The sequence below is a fragment of the Podarcis bocagei genome, assembly GCF_964188305.1.
Source record: "Podarcis bocagei genome assembly, chromosome: 4".
In the NCBI taxonomy this organism is placed as follows: domain Eukaryota; kingdom Metazoa; phylum Chordata; class Lepidosauria; order Squamata; family Lacertidae; genus Podarcis; species Podarcis bocagei.
Genome location: NC_138128.1, coordinates 52821311 through 52847786, shown reverse-complemented (window position 1 = coordinate 52847786; position 26476 = coordinate 52821311). Strand labels below are relative to the sequence as shown.

The following is a 26476-nucleotide window of genomic DNA, read 5'->3' as shown; positions in this document are numbered from 1 at the left end:
ACTAGAGCATCTGATAGCTTGCTTCTGTTCTTCATCCACCATTATTTCCCCAGCCTTTTTCTTCTTTGTCTGGGGTGTGTCCTGTTTGGCACCACCATGAATCTGGATCCATGCTATCTGTATCTGCCTCCTGCCCAGAAGCCTCCTGGGGTGGCGATCTCTACCACTCCTTCTCATCTGACCAGTCCCTGACATCTTGGGAGAATACATCTGTGTTTGAGACTGTGTCCTGCCACGTGATGCCCAAAATCTTCCTGACACAGCACATATGCAAGGCATCGAGGTGATGCTTCTGGCAGGTGAGCCCATGGCTCACTTCCATAAAGCAATGTGCTCAAAACGGAAGCCTGGTAGACCTTCATCTTGGTATTGGCCATTAGCATCACATTCTCCCATACCGTTTTGGAGAGGTGAGCCATTGCTGTAGCTGCCTTGCCCAGCTTGCCCAGCTCAGTGTCAATGATTATGGTGGGACCCAAGTAGACAAACTGTCTACTACCTTAAGTGTTTGGTCACCATTGTTGATGTGTAGAGTGCTGGCGATGTAGGACCAACCAAGGATGTTGGTCTTCATCTCTTCCATCAGGCTGATGATGATGAGGATGAACTCCATGCAGGCGGGTAAAATGGCTGATGAGTCTCTGTATGCCAGTAATACTACAGACATGAAAAATCACCTTCATATTGTTTACAGGGCCTTTCTTGGCAGGTACACCTGTATATAATTCTGTACTTGAACTGTACAAAGGTATTTCCAGGAGATGTTTAAAAAGGAATTTTAGAATTCACTATGAAGGAAAAAAATGTGGAAGGAACCAAGTAAACAGTACAAAGAAGAAGAAAATCCCAGCATGTGTGCTTTTTGAAGTAAAATGCAGGTTTTTTAAAAATTCCAAACTGATTTTTTTTAAAAAAGGCCTGTGTTTGATTGATATACTGCTGGCTGTGGGAATTACAGCACTGTAAGCTGTGTGTGGGAGAGAGTGGGGGCAGTTAGAATTCTGGTTCAAGAAATGCATGTTACCCACAACACATGTTTCAGGCCTTTCCCTGGTAAGAGCTATGTTGAAGGATGGAGCTTACTATGTATTCCAGAAGATTGGGCAAACTCGTCACTTTTTTGAGTCTGCTATGCAAAATCCAATGCAGTGCTTACTTCATTGGTTGGTTGTCTTCTGTGAACTTTGGAGCAACTGTTTTAAACATTTTGGTGATCATGCCATCATCTTGCACCTGTTTCACTGTCTTATACCATCCTGCACTTTATCAAATATACAAGTCCTGAAGCTTCTCTGTGATTGAATTTGTCCCTGAAAACTGGAAACCTATACTGTATACAGCCTTGCTGCAGCCTGTGCCATCTCTGATTCTGTATTCATGTCAAGTTGCTTCTCAGTCTGACAGAGGGAACTAAATATATAAATGTGTGTGTGTGTGTGTGTGTGTGTGTGTGTGTGTGTGTACACACACCATTAAATCTTTTTCCATTTTGTTACTTGAAGCAGGTCCTGTGGCGTCTCTCACTTCTACTCTAGTATCTGTCACTTGGGGGAGTCCTGGCTTGCCAGCTCTGTTGTGCCTTGTCAGAAGACTGCAAGGTGGTGTCAATGACTGTGGATTAGCGACAGTGGAATTTTGCCTTCATTACTCAGAGGCTGCTAGTGTTGCTGTTTGCTGTGCAGTGTTGTTTTTTTCTTTATTTCTTCCTTTCTTTCCTGCCGCAGAAGGGGCAGAGTCCATTCCCTGAGAATGAGCTGCCATTAGGAAGAGTAAAGCAGACGGAAGGGGAGAGAGAGAGAGAGAGAGACGGCACCAAGCATTCCAATTACGTCAGATCTGGTGGGAAAATAATACAGAGTACTTTGGAATAGGCTGCCTTCTGGGCAATTGTTTCTTCATCTCTGCCAACTACTGCTGGAAAGATAGCACGAGTGTGTGTGTGTGTATGCGTTTATAAAGCACCTCAATTAATCTGTGCTGCCTCTGCTACAAAGACGGTGTTCTGGCCATGGTGAAAGAAAAAGGTAATCCAGCCTTGCATATGCTTCTAGGTTAGGATTGAATTGACTTGGCAAGTTACTGTGTCGGTCATGTTTGCTTTTCCGTGTTGCTTTTCCATGAAAAAAACTGATGTGCCTGATGGTTACTGCTCACGTTTTACTGCTCATTTATTTATTTATGTTAACTTCAATGATTTCTAATGAGTGATTTGATTTAAAGTTAGATCTGATGCATTAGATTCTCAAATTAAACGTCTGTAGCTTTGATCCATTTTTTTTAAAAAATAAATGTAGGCATGGGTTGTTTTTAGAATTGTACTTTGGTTGTTCTTAACCCTGGCAAGTTCTGGAGTGTCTTTTAATGGACACCTTGGCATTATGCTTTGAAATGCCATTAAGTTGCATTTATGAAACCACACGCTTAAGTAGAATTGTCCCATCATTGAACTTCTCTAGAAAAATCAGTAGCAAAAGCTGGACCTCAGTTGCTTTAACAATCTCTGCCTAACCATTATGTATCAAGCTGCTTCTGGACAAGTGCTGCTAACAGATAGCTATTTGAGAGGAAATGGCTTGAGTCACCCACCCGTAGGCTTCTGTATATTAACAGCACAAACTTGTGGGCGGAGTGTGTTTGGATAAGCTGCTCCTTTTAGCAAAGATGCCTCTGTGCCTCTTCCTGAAATAATTTGCAGTAGGTTCAGATTTAACACACGGGCTGATGATTTAAGTGGGTTATTGCACATTAATTCATTTCTGGGTTTTTTTTTCTTGCTGTACAGTTATGTACATCTTGCATAATCTAGCTGGATTCTGACACAAGGAAGAGATTTAAGTGTAATGATGTTTAATTTATTTATTATTTATTTATTGGATTTATAGCTCACCTTTCCTCCAAGGACCTCAGCGTGGCACACATGGTTCCCCCACTTCTCATTTAATCCCCACAACAACCCTGTGAGGTGGGTTAGAATGAGAGGCAGTGACTGGCCCAAGGTCATCCAGTGATCTTCATGACCAAGCTCTCCTAGGGGCTAGTCCAACACTCTTAACCACTGCACCATTCTGGCTCCGTACTGGTTTAAGTAAGTTAGGCCTGCTTCTGATGGTGTGGTGTGAAATTATGCATTTTCAGGCATACTTCTGCTTTGTATTTTCTATGGAAAATAGATGTTTTAGGAAGCCAACCTGGCAGATGCCTGCCTGCCGTGGAAAACCAAAATACTGGTTCTTTCCCGTGTTATATTGATAATGAATCTTGAGGTACAAGTGTGCAGTTCCATCCCTCCCAAAAAACCCCCAACAACAACCAGAAATAGCTTTTGGACATTAACATTTAATACAATGATAGTCAAAGTATTAGGAAAAATGATGTGGGGAAATCGCATTAATTGGGAAAGCCACCATGAAGCGATACAGGCGTCATTTCAACTAGAATATAAGTAGATCCAATGTAGTGCAATCTAGTTAATAGTAGCCCCCCCAAAACAACAACAACAACACACACACACAACAACATTCGTTATTACTTTCTGCCTTAGCCATCTTTAATATGTACATAGGGAAATTTGGAAGCTGTGCTGCTGGAGTTCTGGTGACCTTAAAAGACACAGGTTTACAATGTTACTCATGCCATAGTTTTATTCCTTCACATGCACACCCTGTTCAGTCAGATATTTGTTGCTTTGGCCAAGTTTACTTGCCTATGCTATCCATTCTGCATTGTATCCAAGGGCACCCTGCCCCCTTCTATACGCAGGAGCAAGGGGGTGGGGATCAGCTTATGTGTTCTCATCAGTCTGTACCTGTCTTCCAAATAGCCACCTGTCAGTTGAGAATTAGGAGCCCCACTGAGGAATGCAACAGGGTGTTGGTGGGCATTCCAGCATGGTGATGTTTCCCTACTAAGTGGCAGGCCTCTGTTAGCAGCAAGTGCTTCTCTAGTGGAGGTCAGAAATGGGGTTATGTGGGTGATGAACAGACCTTCAGTAAGCAATAACCAGTTCACTTCAGTGGAGAGGTACTGAAAGAATACAGCATGTTCAAATCTGTAATCGGTAGTTTTTGAGAGGGTGACCAGTTTGTAACTCTCTTAATAAGGCTGTCAGGTGACCCCTTTTATGCTGTTGCTTGCCCCATACTTACTACAGCAATAATTTGGTTTTGTTTTTTACTTTTGATTTGTAAACCTAGTGTAACTATGTACTCTTCTGCCAATATTCCTCATTTCTGAAGGCAGGAGAAAACTGAGCAGAACGCCAGATGGTTGACCAAAGTGCACAGGATAGGTTCAGGATGATATTATTATATGTGAGAAAGAAGCTCCAGCTCCAGCTTCGGCAGAGTGCGTTTCCTTTGTATTGCTCTGATAGCTGTGATTTTCCACCGGGGCAAAATGATGTAATTAAGAGAATGGTGTTTGTACAATGCCATATCGTCTGTAATTTCCTTAGCAACACACTGACTTTGTACACAAACTGGAATTTGACACAGCTAAATGGTACTTTGGCATCTGCAAATATGAGGAAATGTTGTCATTTTTCATGTCAGTGAGACCCTCTGAGTAAGAATCCAATCCTGTCAGCTGTTGTTATGATGCATAAGCAAACTTGCTCTAATAAAATTCTGTTGATTGAACCTGCTTGAAAAGGACTTTATTCTACATGTTATTGGAGCAAGAATTATTATTATTATTATTGTTGTTGTTGTTGTTGTTGTTGTTATTATTATTATTATTATTATTATTATTATTATTATTATTATTTTGCAATACACAAAATAAATGTCATGGAATAAAAATAAAAAGTGAGAATGTACCGGTAATAAAGGGGAAAAAGGAAAGAAAGGTATACTATATCACTAGAAGAATTAACAATTACAATATATATTTATCTAATATATAGATATTATTATCAAAGTACAGATATATTTATTTTAACATACTATATTTTGTATAAACAGGTTCCAAATTTCAGTATACTTGCCCATGCAAAGTCTACGTCTATAAGCAATCCACTCATAAGTGGCAAAGGATTCTTAGGGGAAGCAATGTGCTTTAAATTTATTTTGTGTATGCATCACTAATTGTAGAAGAAAAATTTCTGTTCTTGTTGAACAAAAGAAGCTTAATTTATGATAAGCTTGTAAAGGTGCTGTTGTGGAGATCAAATGAAGTCAGAGCAGGTTGCTGGTCAAAACTGCTTTTGACAATTTTTCTTTCTGATCTGCTGACCAGACATGAGATAATAGCAGCTAACTAGAAGAAGTATCTGTGCAGTTTCTGTTGCCCATCATCTTTTTGTAAGTCTTTGAGTTGCTTTTGTGTAAATTGTGACTAATAAATAGTAATAATAATACTTGGTTTAAGTGTTCACCCTTCTCAGAATTCTCTACAAACTTTGGAGGTTACTTAGTTGAGAAACTGGGTGTGAACTTGGTTTTCTGAAGGCAGAAAGTTTGAAAAACACTGTACTATGCTAAATAAGTGGTGACGGCACTGCTTTTTCTTATACAAGGTCATTTCCCAGCTGCACCAGTTGTATCTGGGAAAGTCTGCCTGCTGTCCGCCACTTGGAAGTGCTGATCTTAGCAAATGGATAATCCATCCGTGCTTGGATCATCAGCATTTTCTCACCCTGATTAGCTTGCTTACAGCAGAGATCTAAAAGAGAATGCAAAGTCAACATTGCTGCAGATGAAGAATAAAATCCCAGCCATTTTCCCTCTCTCCCTGAGTATATGATGGCATGGCCAATAACTTTCAGGGTCAGTGTGTTTGCTTGGAATGCTGGTTTAGGATGTTCAATTAATGGCTTAAATTCAGGCGGATTAAAAACAATACAGTTCACTTGAATTCATATGGATTAAATGAGCAGTTGTCTTTTGCCAAGCTGCCTGAATGATGGTCTTTGGGGACAAATATGGAATGCTCAATACTTTCCTGGAAATAACATCAATCTGCAAGAGGGTGGAAGTGGATAGATAATATTTATAGTTCTATTTGAGTTTGTCTCTTAAAGAGAGGTTGGGGGGTTAGTTCTCTCTCATTTTGCAGACTGAGATGCATGAGTTGATTGAAAGCGCTTGCCACTTCAAAGGTTCCTGCACTAGGGCATAATATACAGTACATTCTTCTTCAACTGCTAGTTTTCTGAAAGCATAGAAGAGCCTGACATGCAGCTGCTTCCACGAATATCATAAAACCTCCTTGCAGCACCATGTTTCCCTGAGTGTTCGATTTTCTTGCAAAACTGCAGGGAAACTTGAGATGGGAGGAAAGTATTTTTCTGCATTTCTGGATTGGTTTAAAGCAGGACTATCAACCATAAGGCTCAGGTGCCCAGTGTAACCTGGGCTTCATTCACACAGCTGTTTATACAATTTCCCTGCCATTTTTTCTGCATTATATTTTGTGCATTATATTTGACTTTCACACGATGTAAAAGTCAATTCCAGAAAATTCATGGAATGGAATGGAATATTGTGCAAGATTAGTGTTCATTTCCATGTTATAAGGTTCCAGAGAAAATCTGTTTGCAGCCCCCTCAGCCTGAAAAATCACAGGAGGTTTGCACATTTTTTTCACCATTTCCAGTTTCATGTTGCAGCTGCTGAGGTGACAAGCCATGAGGTGGAATGCTGAAAAGGTTAAGCCTGTAAGAATAGTGGAGTGAAGTGGGAGAAGGATGGCATAGAGGAATAACATACGTGAATGACATTTGCCGCAACATGGTGGTAAAGCAGTCAAGGTATGACTGGCGTGTGCAGTGTGAAAGAAACGTTAGAAAATGGGACAAAAGTGTGAACCTTATAATCAGTTAAACCAATGCAATGAACCCCATTTGTGAATGCAGCCCTACATACCCTCGTCATGCTCCATACAAATGACTGAAGAGTCTTCAGAGCTAGGAAAAAAATCCCCCAAGAGGGAGGTGAAGCAGTGGCTTGTCTTCTTGTGACTACCACTTGTAAACTCTGCTGGAAAATTGCAGCAGGTGATGGGAGATTATTTTTTATCTGAGTAGATAAAAACAGTTATTTCTGAGATTTGTTCTGGAATATACAGTTTACATTTCCCTTTTTCATCTCTTTCTGCTCCCTTTTTAGTTAACAGCAATTTCATGTTTTCCTCTAGGCATGTGTTTCTTAACAGCATTGCAACACTGCAATCATTAAGAACAATTCTCTCTTGAGCGTGGAGATATGCTGATGTGTCACATACTATGTATAGCTTAGTAAGAGGAGCAGGAGTCTTGATAACTGTAGTATTGGGAAAAAATGGGATAGACAAAGTGAAGCAATAGAGGCCAGGAAATCTGTATTCTTTCTGTGACCAAGCTTCACATTGTGTGTAGATCAAAAGGAGTTTTGAAATATATATAAGATAGGATTAAGGAAGCCACACTTCCTAAAAAAAACAACCAGTAATTATGCACTGGGGGTTTTAGTGGTTGGACGTAGAGATGGGAATTTGGAAACTGGAAACCGAAACATTCCAATGTGGGGAATTTTTGCATGTAAAATTGATGTAAATTTCTGGAAATTCTTAACAGTAAGTTGCACATTATGAAACTGGACATTTCTGGACATTTCTGTTCTTCTTTTAAACATAAACCAGAGCTTTTTAAATTGTAAGGTATGCTAGCTTTCTCATGTGAATGCAAATACTGTATTATAAAGTGTTAGTCATAAACGTATCAGTTTTTCTGCTGTACCTATATAGATATGTTTGCTGTTCTTGTGAGCCCCTCTGAGCACAGTTTGGGAAATAAATTATTATTTTATTATTAGTTATTAAATTTGTTAGTCACTTTATTTTTCCCAAGGCAACTCAAGCCAGCTTAAACAGCCAAGCAAATAATTCTGATGATAATGATGGATCTAGAACAGGGTTTCCCAAACTTGGGTCACCTACAACTCCTACAACTCCCATCATCCCTAGCTAGCAGGACCGATGGTCATGGATGATGGGAATTGTAGTCCAAAAAACGGCTGGAAACCCAAGTTTAGGAAATCCTGATCTAGGTCCCATTGATTTTAATGGGATCTAATTGTAATTAACTTAGTTTGGGTCCAACCGTAGATTATACAAATGATGCATGATCAATCCTAGGTCTCTGACTATGCTACCACTCAGTGGATTTGTAACTGGCTGACTGACCGAACCCAAAGGGTGCTCATCAATGGTTCCTCTTCATCCTGGAGAAGAGTGACTAGTGGGGTGCCACAGGGTTCTGTCTTGGGCCCGTCTTATTCAACATCTTTATCAACGACTTGGATAATGGACTCAAGGGCATCCTGATCAAATTTGCAGATGACACCAAACTGGGAGGGGTGGCTAACACCCCAGAGGACAGGATCACACTTCAAAACGACCTTGACAGATTAGAGAACTGGGCCAAAACAAACAAGATGAACTTTAACAGGGAGAAATGTAAAGTATTGCACTTGGGCAAAAAAATGAGAGGCACAAATGCAAGATGGGTGACACCTGGCTTGAGAGCAGTACATGTGAAAAGGATCTAGGAGTCTTGGTTGACCACAAACTTGACATGAGCCAACAGTGTGACGCAGCAGCTTAAAAAGCCAATGCAATTCTGGGCTGCATCAATAGGAGTATAGCATCTTATTACTCCTATCAGGAGTAATAATCAGGAAGATCCATTTCATCAAGATGTGTGATATAGCTGTAAGCTTCACTGCCAAACACACAGCAACCAAGAAATTTGAGCAAAGGGAAGTAATAGTGCCACTGTATTCTGCTCTGGTCAGACCTCACCTGGAGTACTGTGTCCAGTTCTGGGCACCACAGTTCAAGAAGGACACTGACAAACTGGAACGTGTCCAGAGGAGGGCAACCAAAATGGTCAAAGGCCTGGAAACGATGCCTTATGAGGAACGGCTAAGGGAGCTGGGCATGTTTAGCCTGGAGAAGAGGAGGTTAAGGGGTGATATGATAGCCATGTTCAAATATATAAAAGGATGTCATATAGAGGGAGAAAGGTTGTTTTCTGCTGCTCCAGAGAAGCAGACACGGAGCAATGGATCCAAACTACAAGAAAGAAGATTCCACCTAAACATTAGGAAGAACTTCCTGACAGTAAGAGCTGTTTGATAGTGGAATTTGCTGCCAAGGAGTGTGGTGGAGTCTCCTGCTTTGGAGGTCTTTAAGCAGAGGCTTGACAACCATATGTAAGGAGTGCTCTGATGGTGTTTCCTGCTTGGCAGGGGGTTGGACTCGATGGCCCTTGTGGTCTATTCCAACTCTATGATTCTATGATTCTTCTCTTTCTTCCACAAAGTCTATTTTTACAAAGTATGTGATGTCAGATGACATCACTTTGTTGTGAGTTTTTTCTTTTTGCTCAAATTTCTTGGTTGCTGTGTGTTTGGCAGTGAAGCTTACAGCTATATCACACATCTTGATGAAATGGATCTTCCTGATTATCTTTTTAGATAGTTGCTCTTACAGGGATAATGAGCAACTCTAAAACAGCTTGAACTTTCTCATGTGGGAATTATGAATTCCGTCACTCATTTTAATCTTTTTTTTTTTTTTGAATTAGCATAGGACATATGGACCATATCGTTTTGAGGAAGTTCTGTTTCTATTTGGCTGCTTACCTGGCGCTTTCAGTGTAAAATTGACTCTCAGAGGTCAGTTTGACCTGCAGTGGATATGATATGTGTGAAGAAATTTTAAAAATGCATTGCAGAGCCAGTGAGGAAAGGGCAAATGAGAGTCAAGGACATCAAAGCACACTGAACATTCTTGCAAATAGTATAACAGAGACCAAGTATCTGACTGAAGGACTCCAGCTACTGGAAAGAAAACTGACTGTGTATCTCTAGAAACTTAATCACATATTACAACACTTCTGCAGAGAAGGTGCTGTGCAGGTGGTGGTGTGTGATGATCCTACGTACATGAAAAATGCTGTCTGTACCCACAGTGTTCATGTACACATGCAGTCAGTTTTCATGTACACATGCAGTAGTGTGTGTGGATGTAGAATTGTTTATGTTACAGTGTAGATGCATGTGATGGGTTAAATTATTATGCAGATGTACCTTCCATGTAGAAATTCTGTATGTTATGAAGTAGCCTGACAGAAGCAAATTACCTTTGGAGTTCAAAGTGGTGGTAACTGGGGATCCATGTATGACTTACTCTGATAATGTGAGAGTAGAAGGCCATTCCATTTCCCCACTGTTTACTTAGCTGATAAGGTTAAGGTTAAAATGCAAATCTGATCATTCTACCTAGCAATTTTGTTCACTGAAAGTGAGTGGAAATGTGTAAGCAAAAGTGAGGAGCTGCTTTATTTAGAGAAGTTGATAGCATCTTTTGTTTCTGATGCAGAGTTTTTTGAACTTACGAATATCAATATTGAAGGGAAAATGCACTTAATTCAAATAAGAAGAAGACAATTTTGCAACTAATGACACACATACTCCAGGTGCATAGTATCCAAGACTGGTCCAAATCCCACCCAGACTTCTCCATGAGAATAAAAATACAATAATAATAAAATAAATAACTCATTAACTGGCTGTCGGATGATCTCATAGAGCTGTGCTTTCCTGTCCTTATGGAAAAGTGTGCTTTTTATAGGTGAACATGATCAATTGCTAATTGCCATTTTATACCCTAGCATCTGAGCTTCTCTCCTGGAGGAATGACCTCATGGGGTGGTATTTCTAAGAATATGAAGACATTACAATTGTAATGCACGTAAAGCAGATTGGGTAGTATAAAGTGTGCAGACTCAGGGAACAGAAAAAAATGATGCATCTTATGAAATTCAGCTGGCTTCTAATAAGCATCTTACAAATTGCATCTGCTGCCTAAAATATGCTCAAAACGTTCTGCTTGCTTTGAAATTAAGGATTCAAAGTTTCTTTCTTTCTAAAAGTAGCTTTGCTTATGTAAATATAATATCCTCGGACAAATCATGGCTGTTAATATCTGTTCCAGAGCTGTGCTTCTAAATATAGAAGATCCCAAATTCAATCCCTGGCATCTGCAGGTAGGGCTAGGAGAGATTCCTGCTTGAAATCATGGAGAGCTGCTGCCTGTCTGGGTAGATAGTGCTGAACTAGGTGGATCAAAAGTGTGACTTGGAATATGAATGCTTCCTATGTTCATCAAGCTGCTACAAGTAAATTTAGCCCATGCTTATTGTTCTGGGTAGAAAAGTGTGGTGGTGGTGTTTTGATGGTGATTCAGGATCTTTCTCAGAGTATGACTATGAAAGAGATTATACCATATGTATTTCTAATGAAACTATTAAAAGAAAAGAAAAAAACCCATATACTCCCAGTTTGTTTCCTATTTCAGTGCTGTGCATCTCCTTTCTGCTGCATGCAAGGTCACCTCTGTTATTAGAGAGCTTTACCATGTAATGTATATTTCCAGTGGGGCAAAGGTTTATTTTAAAAAATAGCTTCTTCCCAAGAAGCTGAATTCAGTTGCTGAGCTTCAATTTCAGGACTATGGGGAGTGTGGCTGGCCATGTAATTGCGGCCATCAGATATATTGGTCAGGATGTGGCTATGAGATACGCATGAGGCACAAATAGCAGTAATGCTACAAATACCAAAACTATATTTTGCCTCTGGAATTTGTATTTCAATCAGTGCAGGAGCACTACTTCTCTGTGAGGGGTAATGTGGAGAGGGCATATGTGTACAGGGAAGACATAGAAGGATTGTATAGAGAAACTCGTGAAGAAAATGTGTAGTCCTCATGGTTACAAATAGGGAACATACAAAATACGGCAGTGGTATGCAAGAATGTCTGAGCAAAAAAATGGGATAGATACAGCTTTCAAGAATTATAATGGTGTGCTTACAAAGGAATTTTAATTACCTCTGAATAGGCAACTCATTTCACACACATACTCAGTTTTTCTATACACATATTTGTTTCTTCTGTTGAAGTGAAATATTAGTATATTCAGATGAATTGGTCACAATAAACCTGTGAACCAATGAGAAATATTTGAACGCCTCTGGAACCTCCCCTAACAGTTTTTTTTTTTTAATCTCATATTTAGTTTCTAGGATTTCTGATCACCCTGACTCTCTGGAAGGGTTGGGCAGTGCAGGGCTAGGAAGTGAAGTGGAGAACTTTAGAATTGGAATCCCAAGCAATTTTTGTTCAATTTAGTATTGACTGTAGCTCATTGGAACTGGTAGGGCGGAAGGCAGGGAGCCCAACAGTAGGTGGAGCCAACAGACTGAATTTTGTCCCCATTCTCCTCTTCTGAGTTCTACAAGGGCAACACTCACTAAGGAGGAGAAAGCCAACAAGTAGTGCTACCACTTGGACTGGTCCTAAGTAAGAATGCAGGTAGCTGGCAGCTGGCTGAGGGCAGATTGAGGTTGTTGGGGCAGAATCCTATCCACCCAAATGGATCAGCGTTCTCTGGTTAAGTTATTTTGTCATTGTCTGGATTCCAAGAGTTGTCTTCTTAATGATACCTTGTTGGTGCGGATTGGATAATAGGTTTTTTTGAACCTTTTAGTGTAAGCAAAAGAATGACACTTGCTGCTTATGTATGATTCATCACTTGCACAGTTCCATTTGTCCTTGTGTCATAATTTCTACTTGGCCAGAAAGTTAAATAAAAAATAAGGCACATTTAATATTTTTGTAAAAAAATTGTCCTACTTTTTCAGCTTTTGTGTGTTCTGCATCTAAGCCAGGCACCCCCAATCTGCAGCCCTCCAGATGTTTTGGCCTACAACTCCCATGAACCCTAGCTAACAGGTCAGGGATGATGGGAATTGTAGTCCAAAGCATCTGGAGGGTCAAAGCTTGGGAATGCCTGATCTAAGCTTTTTAAGATGTTTGATTTGCCTTTAATTTTTGTGGAACAGTTCGGTTACACAGATTCTGCAGGATTTTATAGAGTTTCAGAGATGTACAAACTTACCAAAGATTATAGTGCGACAAAATAAATGTGTGTTGCAACATAAGTGGCAGTGACTCCATCACATTTTTTTTCATATAACTTAAATACTATTATTCATCTCCATCCGTAGTAAGACTTCTCCCTTGTTACACTTTGTTGCATCCATATAAATTTTCCATTGGCATACAAAGAAGCTATGTCACCAACCTGTAATTAATGTCTTCCACACAGGACAATACCAGTAGGTGGCTCTTTGTAGGACTGTCAATCAAGGCTTTATTGTAACAGTTCAAATTACACCAGCAACAGATAATACAGGCTGCTGATGAAATGTTGAAGATGCAGGTTCAGAAAGTCTGTATAGTCTTTGATTAATCAGGTTTGAGACTTTGTTTATATGTCAGTATCACTTGACAGACAACTTAAAAGGCTTTTGTAGCACCTCACTTATAACTTTGGATTTTGAGAAGTCAGTACAGAAGCTGGAAGAGAAAATAGCAGAGAACATTAGTTTTCAGCTGGCAAGCTGTGGCCTACAACCTCAGGTGGGTCACACCACCAGTTCCAGGATGGTCTTTTGTAGATAGGGAGAGAGTGAGAAAGGAGGAGACGGAAGTGTACAATGACAGTGCAAATGAGAAAAGTAAGTGTGAGTGAGTGAGTGAGTGTATAATAGAATCTTGGAGAAGACTTCAGCTGAGGGATTGCTAAATAGGAAGAGTGTTAGCATTAAGGTGTCAGGACTTCTGCAGTAATATATCCACAACACCAAGAGTAGGATGAAAGCAGTTTACAACTAACCACTAACTAATACAGTTTTTCGGACTCAACAAACTGCCTCATAGCACCTGTGTTTTCATGTTAACTGGGCCTGCAATTATGCTATTGCTAGTTTTATTTTGTAAGTGAATACCCAGTGCCTGGGGTGGTCTTCATCCACCCCCTTTCATAAGTACTATGTTACCTCAGTTGCCAGTTAATGCAGTGGTCTTTTTTGGGAAAGCTAATAACCCCAGTCTTGTAGTCCGAAAATAGAACTTCATTACTTAAAGATTAGGGAGGGTTCACCGAAGGCTGTGTGCTGCTGGGGTCTTATTTAGACATAATTGCTAATTAAAACATTAGTCGGCATTCCCTTCAGTGTTTTGTGCACTCATATGGATTAAATAACAGGGCACTGTAAATAGAAAGCAAGAAACCTATCAGAAGTGTGGTGGATGGCGGGGGTTAAGGAAAAAGCATTTTGTCTTCCTAGCTGTTTTGTTGCCATAAAATATTTTAAATGTGAAGTTTGGTACTATGGAATTACATTAATGTACACCACACCTTTCAACTGTAAATAGAATAGATGTTTACACTGCTATAAACTAAGCAAATTACAAAAAGGGAAGGAGGGAGAATTCAAAGGTTGAAACATATGAATGTAAGCAAAGTGACAGTCTTTTTATGTTCCATTAATTCCAATAGACTAAGTTAAGGACATGTCTTCCTATATCCTCTCCTTACTCATGATCAAGAAATTGGCTGCATTCCATTTTAGCCCATAATATGTCATGTAGTCAAATGAATGTCTATAGATTCCTCAGGTAGGACAGCTGAATTGAAACCTTTATTTGTTTCTATTGAATAAAACTATTTCTGTGCCACCATATCATTAAATATGAGAGCGATTTACAATGTTAAAACATAAAAACCATTTAAAAGTGCGGGTGATAAAATTCATGAGCTGCAGGGCACTGTCGACATGAAGAAGTCTTCAGGAGATGCCTGAAAGTTAAAAGTGAGGATCTCCACAGCATGGGGACCAGCATCACGAAGTAACCATCTTCTAGTTGAGGCTGGTCTGGCTTCTATAGCTCTGTAAAATATTTAAAATGAGCAACTACTCCAAATTGGGGGTTGGGATTCTCTGCATCCCTAATATTACAGTGAACATTTATACTTTAGCATGCTAGCAATATTGACTGACATGACTTCCTCAGAATTATTTGGTTAAAGAGCTGTTGAGTTTATATGGATTCAGAAATGAATCTTAGCCTGACACAGTTCTTTTCTTATTATCCCTGCCCCTGCTTCCAGTATTTTCTTACTTTGTATGAAGTGTACATCACATTGCAAATGGCCTATGAAGCCTGTTTTTATGTGATCCCCTCTTTCAGATTCTGAAGAGGTTACATCCCAGGAGTGTTTGAACACATGCTTTTTAATGAAAGTGTAGATTGACTGTCAGGCTATTGAAGCAGAATGCAATTCACAGGAATCTAAAATATTTGGCTCTGGGTGGAAAGCCTACAGGTGTGGCAGGGGTATCACTTAAGCCCAGTGGATCTGGCAAATCACTACCAGTGGAGCTCTTATCACAAGTGTGAGATCCTTTAGTGCAAGCTATGGTTTGACATTGCTTGTGTTTTCCTTAACTGCTTTCCCCATCGCTCCCTAGTGAGTGTCATACATTTTTTTTTAAATGCATCTTTTTGGTTAAAGCTCTGTGAGAAGCTGGACAAATCTGAAAGAAAGTCTTGTGTATATAATTTCTCATTATTTTTACAGTGGCACATCCTCAGGAGCCTCACCATTCCACAGAGAAGCCAGTCATCCACTGCCATAAATGTGGGGAGCCATGCAAAGGAGAAGTGCTTCGTGTCCAGGCCAGGCATTTTCACATCAAATGCTTTACCTGCAAAGGTACCGTGATGCTCCTTTTTCTTACAAGCTTATGAACTGGCCCCATTAAATTGTTCACTTATCCTTTTTCATCCAAAAAACATTGTAATTTATTATTTGCTCTGGCTACTGACTATGCGTGTGCAGATGGGATCTAGATCCAGTGAAGAAGAATCTCAGAATCTCAGAACTATCTCCAAAGTGTAATGAAAAAAGAGCACCATTTAAATGTACAGGCAAGTGAGTGGTATGGAGTGGGTGGTAGACTGTCTAAGGTGATTTACCTAGTTAAAAATCCCTTCAGCTGATTACTGAGTGGTTTTGACCCTGGGCTTATTCACACTTACCTTTTGCCCCGCTCTTGTGTGTGATGTGCTTGGGTAACTGACATAGAAGATAACAGATTGACTAGACCTGAGCATCTGTGTGGGAACAGTATTGCAAGGGAGTGTACATTCTTCAAAGAATTTTACAAAGAAAACTATTACAAAACAGTAGGGTGGCTTGGGAAAAGGGAAGCAGGTATGTTTCATAAAGCAGTCCTGCACAGACACCCATGCCTGATCTATCTTTAAAAAAAAGAAGTTTATCTCACCACCCCCGCCCAACAGAAAATCTGTTCCTCCTCTTCCACCCTCCCTACTCCAGTCTATTACACATGGATGGGATGTTGCCCTTGCATGAGCATAGCACAATAAAATGTGCTTGTGGCATGCTTTCAGTGTTCACTGAGAAGAGTTCAGTGTTTCCATCCCTGAAATCATATGATTGTGGTTTGAGATGCAGCATGGTTTTTCTGCCCTGACTATAGCTTACATCTCAAGAATTGTTTAGACTGTGATCTCTCAGATATGACAATTTTCATCAGAACCATCAGCTGGGAGACTTCCATCTGCTGTGACAGTGACATACAGAAACTCGCTGCACATATACGCTCTCACTCTCCCAGTTCAGGCATCATGATCAAACTGCAGCTTGGCCATTGGGAATGTGCTGCGGGCACACATGCTCTGCTCTACCCTTTCATAAGCTGACCCTTTCCTCCACTCTTCTGGTTTGCAATAACCATAATTTGTTCTGACATTCAGATTGTACCCATAGTTTGTCCAACCAGCAGTAGTTTGCCTCCAAACCAGAATAAGATAATTTGAAATGGTAGTTTCTGGTTCTGGTTTAGAACAAACTATAAGCCACGATTAACTACTAGTTTCCTTCACACAGTTAAAGGGGTAACTTTAGTGAGGACGAGTGCCCTCATGCTAGAAGGCCAGTGTCTGCCACAAGAAGCCTTCTCTTCTCTCCCATCATCTCATGGAAAGTATAATGCTTAAAGAAAGCTGCAGAGAGCAGTTTGCCAAAACAGAGCAATAGTTACCATGAATGAGGATGTGCCCCCCCATACTAACTCAATATATAAATGTGTTTTAATTTGCATGCTGAAGGCAGCTACAAAATCAACTTGGTGCAAAGCAGTTACTCTTAAGACAATGAACATGAATATATTTCTTTATAAAATTTGCAGTTCCTTGGGAAGTATATCAGTCAGCCTTTGTCCAAATTGCAAAGCAGAACACACCTCCAACTCTTCTTTTGATTTTTGATTTTTCTGTGCTGCCTCTTGCATAAATCAATGGGATGAAAGTGGCTTGTCCCTTCAGTCTCATTAGGTGTCCTTCTTTTGTTTGAATGCCACTTTAAATTTGTCATTCACCAAGGTGATAGCAAGCTTGGAGAATATCTTTCAAGATCCTCCTGAAATGCTTAGAAGTTGACTTCCCCCCAGTTAAAGTGGAAATATTTTGCTTAAGAAAAAAGCCTGTGGAGGTGGTGGTGATGCCATTTATCCAATATAGTGTCTAAGCTCCACTCTCTCTCTCACCTAGGATTGTTTTGTTCTCCCATTGCAGACTATTTAATCTTGACTATTTAGTCTAGATGCTTGCTTTCTAGGGTAGCTAGGCTAACGTTCTGCCTCAGTGATCATAAATACTAGGTGCACTTTTAAACCTAGTATATAGTACAAGATTCTGTCACATCATCTGCTAGAAACCCAAATGCTCAATGTCAGGACATTCTCTTTTTTGTGAGGGGGGGCTCTTGAAAATGCCATGATTCTCTAATTATAAGACAGTTCTTACATGCAGATACACAGCTTTTATAAAGGCTGCAGTGAGCACTGCTTCCCCTTGCATCTGGTCCCCTGGGTGGATAGATCAGACACTTCTGTTGATGAAGCTTGTGATATTACTGGCAGTCAGGCATTGGTCAACAGCACTTTGTCAGGCAGCCAAGCAGTACCTTCAGGGGCTATATAATATTAATTTTGCAAGGAACACTATAAATAACTACTTTGCTTAAAGTGATTTTAGTTGAGTAATGTGGACAAACCCTAATAGACAAAAATACAGTACAAAAATAATATAATCATGAGGATGAAATGGACTACATAGAATAGAGTTAATAGATCTTATGCATGTTTACTCAGAAGTAAGTTCCCTTGTGTTCAATGGAGATTACACCAGGCGCACAAGATTATGGCCTTACAGTCTTATCCATGTTTCCTCCTAAGTATATCAGTGTTTTAAATAAAATAAAAAGAAGTAAGTCCTGCTTATTTTTAATAGGGTGTATTCTCAGGTGTGTATTAGTATGTAGTCAAATTATTATTATTATTTCATTTTGTATACATTATAACAATTATAACAACAGATGAAAATTAAAAGATCGAAAACAAAGCTATAAAATAGGAACATAGAAGGAACCTGCATTTGACTTTGCTTTGAGGGGTGTTCATGTTACCACCTCAGTGGAAGTGTGGCAGGGGATACAGGATCACACAGGCAAGCCCATCCATGCCAATGTCTATATGTTAAAACTATATCAGAAGGAGTTCTAGTCATATAACAATGTTTGTGCCCACATAGAGATTCTCTTTGCAATGAAGAACCATGGCCCCAGTCCGCATTACTCCTTTGCTAGCGCTCTGTGTGTATACATTAGACTAGAACTCCTGTTTTGTGGGTTTGTTTGTTTGGCTTTTTGTTTTTTGTTTTTTTAAAAAGTTACTAGGTTTCCTTCTTATGCAGTTTGAATACATGGTATCAGAAGATCATGGTGTCAGTTGTCTATGTGACTCTCTGCAGCCTTCTTTTAATATGCGGAAGGAGTTATGTGAACTACGTTTGGATAACTGTTCTGCCTTCAATTCCTGTTTGTATGTCCCTGAACTGTTGCATTGTATTACCTTCTCACTGGATTAGCCCTTACTTGGAGTGTCACATGTTCAAAGATTCTGGTGGCTGAGAAGTATGCTTCCCCTCACAATTTCTTTCTCTCTCCATCTCTACCTGATATAGTCTTTACCAGCTTTGCTGGCGGTGTACAAATAAAATTATATATATATATATATATATATATATATATATATATATATATATATATATATATATATATATAGAGTTCCTGTTACAGGATTTCATACCTGCTGGCATCACTGACTGCCCCTGATGTAGTTTAATAGAATATATTCTCTTTCCAACTTGGTGAATAACTTGTTTTGCTATGGATGGCTGTTAATGAAGATGTTTAAAAGCTGCTGACAGATTAATACAGTGGTGCCCCGCAAGACGAATGCCTCGCAAGACGAAAAACCCGCTAGACGAAAGGGTTTTCTGTTTTTCGATGCGCTTCGCAAGACGAATTTCCCTATGGGCTTGCTTCGCAAAACGAAAAAGTCTTGCGAGTCTTGAGATTTTTTTCGCTTTCCCCCCTTTTTCTAAGCCTCTAAGCCGCTAATAGCCTTTTAGCCGCTAAGCCTTTAATAGCCGCTAAACCGCTAATAGCGCTAATCCGCTAAGCCACTAATAGGGTTGCTTTGCAAGACAAAAAAACCGCTAGACGAAGAGACTCGCGGAACGGATTAATTTCGTCTTGCGAGGCACCACTGTAATTTGCAATACGAGCAGTCCAAGCAGTCACATGGAGAAGGGTGAATAACCTCTCCAAGGGTAAAAGAAATTTAGATGTGGCTCTGCATTATAATGTTAAGAATAGATGATGTTACTTTTGCCAAATGAATGTTGTGCTTGTAGCTTTTTATTTTTTAAAAAAACTACAGGTTGATACCGCTATGAGTGAAGCATTCACCTAAACTGAGTATTTGATTAGAAAGCTGTTCCACTACTGACAGACTGCTCTGATAGTTTGCCAGACATGAGATTGACGCTACACTTGTCAGAATTAATCAGACTGACACCCTGATCCTAAACACATTAGTTAGAACAAAGCCAAGTCTCTCTAAAAATCAGTAGGATGTACTTCTATGTAACACGTTCAGCATTAAGGATTTTCAACACATGCTGAAATTTCAACAGGACAGATACATTTATTGTGTGATAAGTGATGTATTCCAAACTATTTCCCCATCTCCAAATTTATACAGGAAACCGCTCTGCAGTTTTTCGTTTGGGGAAAGATGCATTTTTTTTTTACATGAGCATATTCTGTTGTTCCCAAAGAAGAGTTTGCAGCCACTCTGCTCTTTGCTTGGCTTTTTTTTTACCCTTGCACTATTCTGAATTAAGTCAAGGTTTGACTTAGCATGCCTTCTGAATTGGAGCTTGTGGTTAAGCTTTCTTCTCACTAGCTGTGAGCTGTAGCAGATGTTTGTGTCAGCAAAACTCTCAAACCTGTTCTCAGGTGTGCTGAGGTGTAATAGCATCCAGGCTGTAAAAATCAATCTTGCTATCTTTTAAAGTATTAATTTAAAATTATATCATTTGCTGAGACTGTTCTTTGAAGAAAATTATGTGACTTGACCAAAGGTCTCAAAATGAGATGAACAAAATACAGTGTGTGGGGTGGGTAAAAAACGTTTTATTCGCTAAGGCTTGGAGAGAATCTTTGTGGTTTTTAAAATGTCATTTGTTTACAATGCTTTCTTTCCTGCAATTTCTTTTCTGTTGTTTACTTTATTGCAGTGCTTCCCCCCCAAAACTGCCTACTTCATCAATACAGTAGTTGAGATTGAGTCTAATGGTTTTCTAGAAGTGACAGTATGTCTTTCTCCTCTGTGTTAAAGATAAATAAATCAGCAAATCCTCTTGAGACTCCCAACAATAACATTCCAGTATTATTATAACCCCTGAGCCTAGAAGTAGCCCTGAACTATTCTGCACCAGTTGAAAGCGGTCTGCATCCATTGTGTTTTTATGCCAGTGCTCTATGATCAGAGACACTACGGCTATTTCTAGCTCTTGCTGAATGCTGATAAAGAACCAGCTAGCTAGAAATAGTGGTGCTTATCCTTAAGGAAGTGAACTCTTCATGATGATATGCAAAGAATCTCAGTCATTCAGCTATTGACCACAAGCTATACTTAAAGAGGGGGTAGTTAACAACTTCGTTTTAAAGTAGCAGTTTTTGAGGTTGCATAATGACGACTACTTCCTACTTGGGGAGTGTTATTCAAAATGTGCATAAGTTTATTTTCAAAATACTAAACTCTTAACAAGTTTGCTATATACAAACTTCATTTATTAGATTGTCTGCAAAATATTAATGTTTATCTTATTTGTGTTTCCAAAAATGAAGGGGAAATCTGGGTGCGTCCTATGGGGCGAATGCAGGCTTTCTCTGAAGCTTGGAGAGCGAGAGGGGTCAGTGCGCACCGACCCCTCTCGCTGTCCAGCCTTCAGGAAGACATCCGCAGCCTAGGCAGCCCTGCGGGAGGTCCCGCAGGGATGTCTAGGCTGCGAATAGCAGCCTGCCGCCCGGCAGGCGGGGCGCCCTGAAGCAGAGCACCCCTCGTGCCGGGCAGACATCCACAGTGTGGGGAGCCCTGCAGGAGTTCCCCACAGCGCTCCCCACGCTGCGGATAGCAGCCTGCCGCCCGGCGGGCGGGGCACCCTGAAGCAGAGCACCCCTCGTGCCGGGCAGACATCGGCCAGCCCCACAAGCTCGGGGGACAGCAGGGAGGCGCAGCGCCGCCCTCCCGCTGTTCCTCGACCTGGTTCGGTTTCCCCGACCTGCTTTTGGGGGGGAAATAAAGGAAATTTCCCCCCCTTTATTTCCCCCCCAAAAAACTAGGTGCGTCCTATGGGACGGAGCGTCCTATGGGACGAAAAATACAGTAACTGTCAGCATCACTACTTCTTTATATAGGCCATATGCCGTTTCTACTATTTTAATGTTGTTGTTATCAGTTGTATGTAAGCCACTCTGGATTTTTTGTCTTCTGAAGAGGGAGACAAAAAGGCTTTCAGTAAATAACAATGAGGGCATTTCTCAGTAGTATAAACATGCTTGGAAGCCCGCAACATCTTCACTTTAGGATCTGGGATTTCTTAAACCCTTAACTTCAATCTAGAGTTACTTTGTAAAAAATTGACTTTGAACTGGATCAGCTGTACTTCATGAAAGAAGAAAAACTGGAATCCATGTTAAGCAGACTCCTTAGCGACCATCTGGAATGTGGCTGGACTGTTAGATCTTTTGACCTTTGCTCTGTCGGCCAGCTTTATCCAATAACTCAAGTAGAGAAAACAACATAGAAAATTGAGTTGGGTGCTGCAGTGGGGATGTCAGATAAAAGGAACGGATCATTCTGTCTTACAATATCTTATGAATGTAATGTGAATTATAGTGTATCAAGTATATAATATAACTAACAATTTATTTTTTAGTCCCATCTGCTGTTCTTTGAAGAAATTAAAGTGGCTTGGCTGATAGCCTCCATGAGATGAACAAAATTTGCAGCATGTGTGAGACAAAAATTTATAAGTTCTCAGGCTATAAGAATCTTCTTCAAATTAAACCTTATTTTATTCCTGTAAGCTTTAAGGTTGACAAGTGTGGGCAGTTCATTATCCTTTATAGTGGGGGAAAAATCTTGTTTTATTAGTGGAATAAGAAAGAAATTACACTTTAGAATTTTGAAGTAAGGCTATTAAAAACTTTGATTGATGGAGAATGTGATATTTTACCAGTAGGTACAGGCTAAGCTGGCTTGTACAGTGCTCAGTTTTTCTTAGACTTGGAAATTGTACTGGACCAGACTCTTAACATATCCACACTGATTCACTGTATATGTGGTTGGCTTTACACCTGGGAGAGTTGAGGTCATGTTTGAAGGAAGCAAATCACAAGCTTGGGTTCAGATGACACAACAAGACACACTCTGGTTTATTATGGCAGTAGCAGAAGCAAGAACCTTTGAGTGGTGTTCTTGAGTTTGCTGCTCCCTCATATTATAGCGTCATAGCTTGTTTTACGCTATGAGTTATATGACATGTGAACCAGGGCCTAGGCCTGTGGAATTTTGACAAAGGTTCAGCCACCTCTCGAGATATGGTTGCCAAACTTGGCACAAGGGTTCCTGTGATGGGAATGGATGTTTATATCGAAGTTTGGATGACGGGCACCATTTGAATCAAGGTGGTGGACTGAAACATTATTTTAGTGTGACTAAATCCAAATGTTTGCCTCTGTGTATTATGATTGTAGCAATTCTTGTTTAATTGGTGGCAGTGGCGGTGGGGGGTGCATTCTGAAGACCCATTTGCAACATATGTTGCTAGGAGACAGTATAGACAATCAGTCAGGTTGTGTAACCACAGCAGTGACCAAAGAAGGAATGATCACTGGGAGGAGCACAGAAAGAAGAAACGCCATGGTACACCTGCATCAGTACGACCAGACACGTTTGTCTGCCCCAGCTGCAACAAAACATGTCTCTTCCATATCAGTCTCTACAGCCACAGCAGGTGCTGTAACTCTCCAATGGTTTTACTTAATCCCCCAAGTTATACTCTTCCATTGTCTCTCAAGACAGATAGATGCTAACCAGGAGGCAATATTTCAGTAAGATTTACCTTTCCACTAAGCTGCAAAGGAAGTTGTCATGGTGTAAGTCCTCTTCGTGTAACTCTTCATGGCAGACATTTCTTTAGGACAATATAGCAAGACAGCATCAAGTGACTATTTAAGACTTTAGAATATTTTCATATTAAGGAATGTTGGCATGATCAGGTATGTAAACTTGATCAGGAATCATAACTCATATAGCTCTCCAATTTACTCTAAGCAGACACACAATCTGAATTTTCTTTTACTGGAGCATGCATCACAGTTCCCTGACCCCTTCATTCTTTAATTGTTAGTCTCCAAACTGTATTGGGCATGGTGATCCAGAAAAAGAAGATGAAGCTTTTGCAACATATCCTTTGGGAGACAGTGGTTTGTTTTTGTTTGCTTGCTCTTTAATTAATTCAGGAGGCCCCTTACGTCTGTGACCTGTTTTGGCTTTTGCATCATACTTACCAGATGTTTCCGTGGGATACTATTTTAAAACTTGAGATACACTAAACTAAAATCAGTATTAATCTTTTAGTGAAGCCAGATTCCTGCAGAGCTCCCTCTCTGGACCATTCAAGCACAGTTGTGATTATGTAGCTCTTTAAAAATAAAGCACATGAAGTACAAACACAGCAACCTTCCTGCAGCCTTTGTGCTGCTCCTTCTCTCCAGCATTGCATCAAACATTTCTCCTGACTTTTTTTTTGACATGAACAGGACTAGCCCTTGCAGCAAGGACAGTTGCACTGTTTTGATGTGCTGTTTATCCCGTTCATGTTTCTCTTTTCCTCTGCAGAGATCAGAGAAGTGCACATGGAGCTCTGAGGCAGTCTTCTGTTCAATTATTGGCTCAAGTCCTAACCTACTTGGCTTCAGCAATGGTCACCTAATGCAATTGGGCCATTTTATGGGCTGCTACCACTGGAACAGGGCTAGCATGAATTTAGCTCTAGATATACAATCCAGTGGTACAGTCTATCCTTGCACACTTGGAAGGGAGCCATGTGAGAAAGGGGAAGTACCGTATTTTTTGCACCATAACACTCACTTTTTTCCTCCTAGAAAGTAAGGGGAAATGTCTGTGCGTGTTATGGAGCGAATGCCTAAGGGTGGCGGGGGGGATCTGCTGCAGTCATGAGCAGAGGATCCATGGTTCCCCTTCCTTCCCTCCTCCGTGGCTCGCTTTGAAACAGCAAAGCGGGAGAAGAGCCGCTGAGTGGGGAGGAGAGGGGGACAGAGAGCCTGCTTCTTTAAAGGAGCAAAGCGGGAGGGGAGAGGAACCTTCTCCTCTTATACCCCTCTTCTGCATTATTAACAGCATCCTTCTCCACCCACCCCACGCGTGTCCTTTGTCGCCTTGAGTGCTTTTCCTTCCCTCCCCACTTTAAACGTGGTTACAAAGCACAGATCCACATGGATCCTCAGGATTTTTGCACTGGGTCACCCCAAATTCACCATCAGATCACATAGCATGTCCATGGCTACAGCTTGCACCAAAAAAATCACGCACCCACTGTTGCCTGGGGCCGCAGTGGTGCAAAAACGTGGTTACAAAGCATGGATCCACATGGATCCTCAGGATTTTGCATTGGGCTACCCCAAACTCACCGTCAGATCACATGTCTGTGGCCACAGCATGAACCACAAAAATCATACATCCGCTGTTTCGTTTAGAATATTTTTTTTCTTGTTTTCCTCCTCTAAAAACTATGTGCGTGTTATGGTCGGGTGCGTGTTACAGAGCGAAAAATACGGGTAAATGTATAAGAGAATAGATAGTACCCCACTCTTGAAAAATATATGAAAAGCCTTATGACTCCTTTCAAGTGAGTGATTTATTGTTTAATGCATGACATTATATTTCTCTTTCCAATGATTCTAATACTTCTCATTTAAGACTTTAGCATTTAATGCTAAAGTTTGGTATCCCCGCCCCCATTGTATTCTCTGGTAGGTTAATTTTCCCTGAGTGATAATATGAAAAGTCTGTGCCACGGTGCACACAACATTGATATGTCGCTGGGGAGTTGCTGCTGTTTTAGATGTGTGGCCATTGTTCTTTATCTCACAGGCTTTTTTGATGATCTACACATTGACTATTATTGGAGGCAAGTGGGGATATGTATTGGGAACAGCAAGTTCGTGAAAAGATTGCACAAGTTTCATTATTTAGTGTTTATGAAGGATGCTAAAAAAAAAAAGATTACTAATCAGGATTAAATGCAGGATATCCACTTTCCCATCTATAATTAAAAGTAATGTTTTAAACTGGCCTCAGACTCAGCTGGTCTCTGTATCAGAAACACATCTGGTTTCCAGTTGGCTATGAAATTGGTAAGTCGACTTTGCAAGCCTCTTTCCCAAAGATTTTAATTTAGAGCCTTCCATGCTATTGATTTATTCAATTCACAAGTAGTTTTGAACTCTGAATATACTGTTATCAGAAGCAGCTTACCTTTCCCTGGTTCTCTATCAATAAATTCTTCAGAGGGCAGACTGTCTGGCACCGCTGAGAATGACTTAATATCTTGGTAGCAGTATTTATGAACAGTATAGGACAGTAACATCATCAATATATATTATTCTCACCTCTAATGGCTGCATTAGAAGACATAATTAGATTCAATTCATGAGGAAAGCATTCCACCAGAGCTCATTTAAGCTTTGTAGGGGGGATGTAGAGAAACTTGGTGTGGAAGTTGATGAGGATGCAACTTTGGTCTATACATGGCCCACCTCCCTTCAGCCTAAAGCTCTGCCGTCATTGTCTGTGATTATCTCATGCTGTGATATGGTTGGCCTCCTGTGGAATGGTGTCTGATGTAACTGTTACTGGATAGCCTCTGGACCAGATTGCCCACTTACTAGTAGAATAAAACACTGCACTGTGTACTACTGTATTCATAAGTGCTGATGACTCTCTTAGTGATGCTTGAGGACATTTGGGGGAGGGGTTCCTCTTTATGCCAAGGTGACTCCCTACAACTGTGCAGAGTGCTCTTGGAGGAATCTCTGAAGGCCATTTAATGTTGCACAGAA

The 26476-nt window shown here is 40.4% G+C and overlaps 1 protein-coding gene across 33 annotated transcripts in view; it reads left to right on the top strand.

Moving 5' to 3' along the window:
- Positions 1-26476, top strand: part of ABLIM1 (actin binding LIM protein 1) — a 208286-nt gene that overhangs the window by 83588 nt on the left and 98222 nt on the right. For 32 of the 33 annotated variants that reach the window (XM_081192939.1, XM_081192950.1, XM_081192946.1 and 29 more), the window contains one exon: positions 15470-15604. Coding sequence is in view for 31 of the 33 variants with exons in the window: in XM_081192950.1 (XP_081049076.1) it covers positions 15470-15604 (135 nt within the window). In the remaining 2 variants the exon portion in view is untranslated. Of the gene's footprint in view, positions 1-1785; positions 2025-15469; positions 15605-26476 lie in introns of those variants that run through there. The other variant, XM_081192949.1, reaches the window with a different exon arrangement.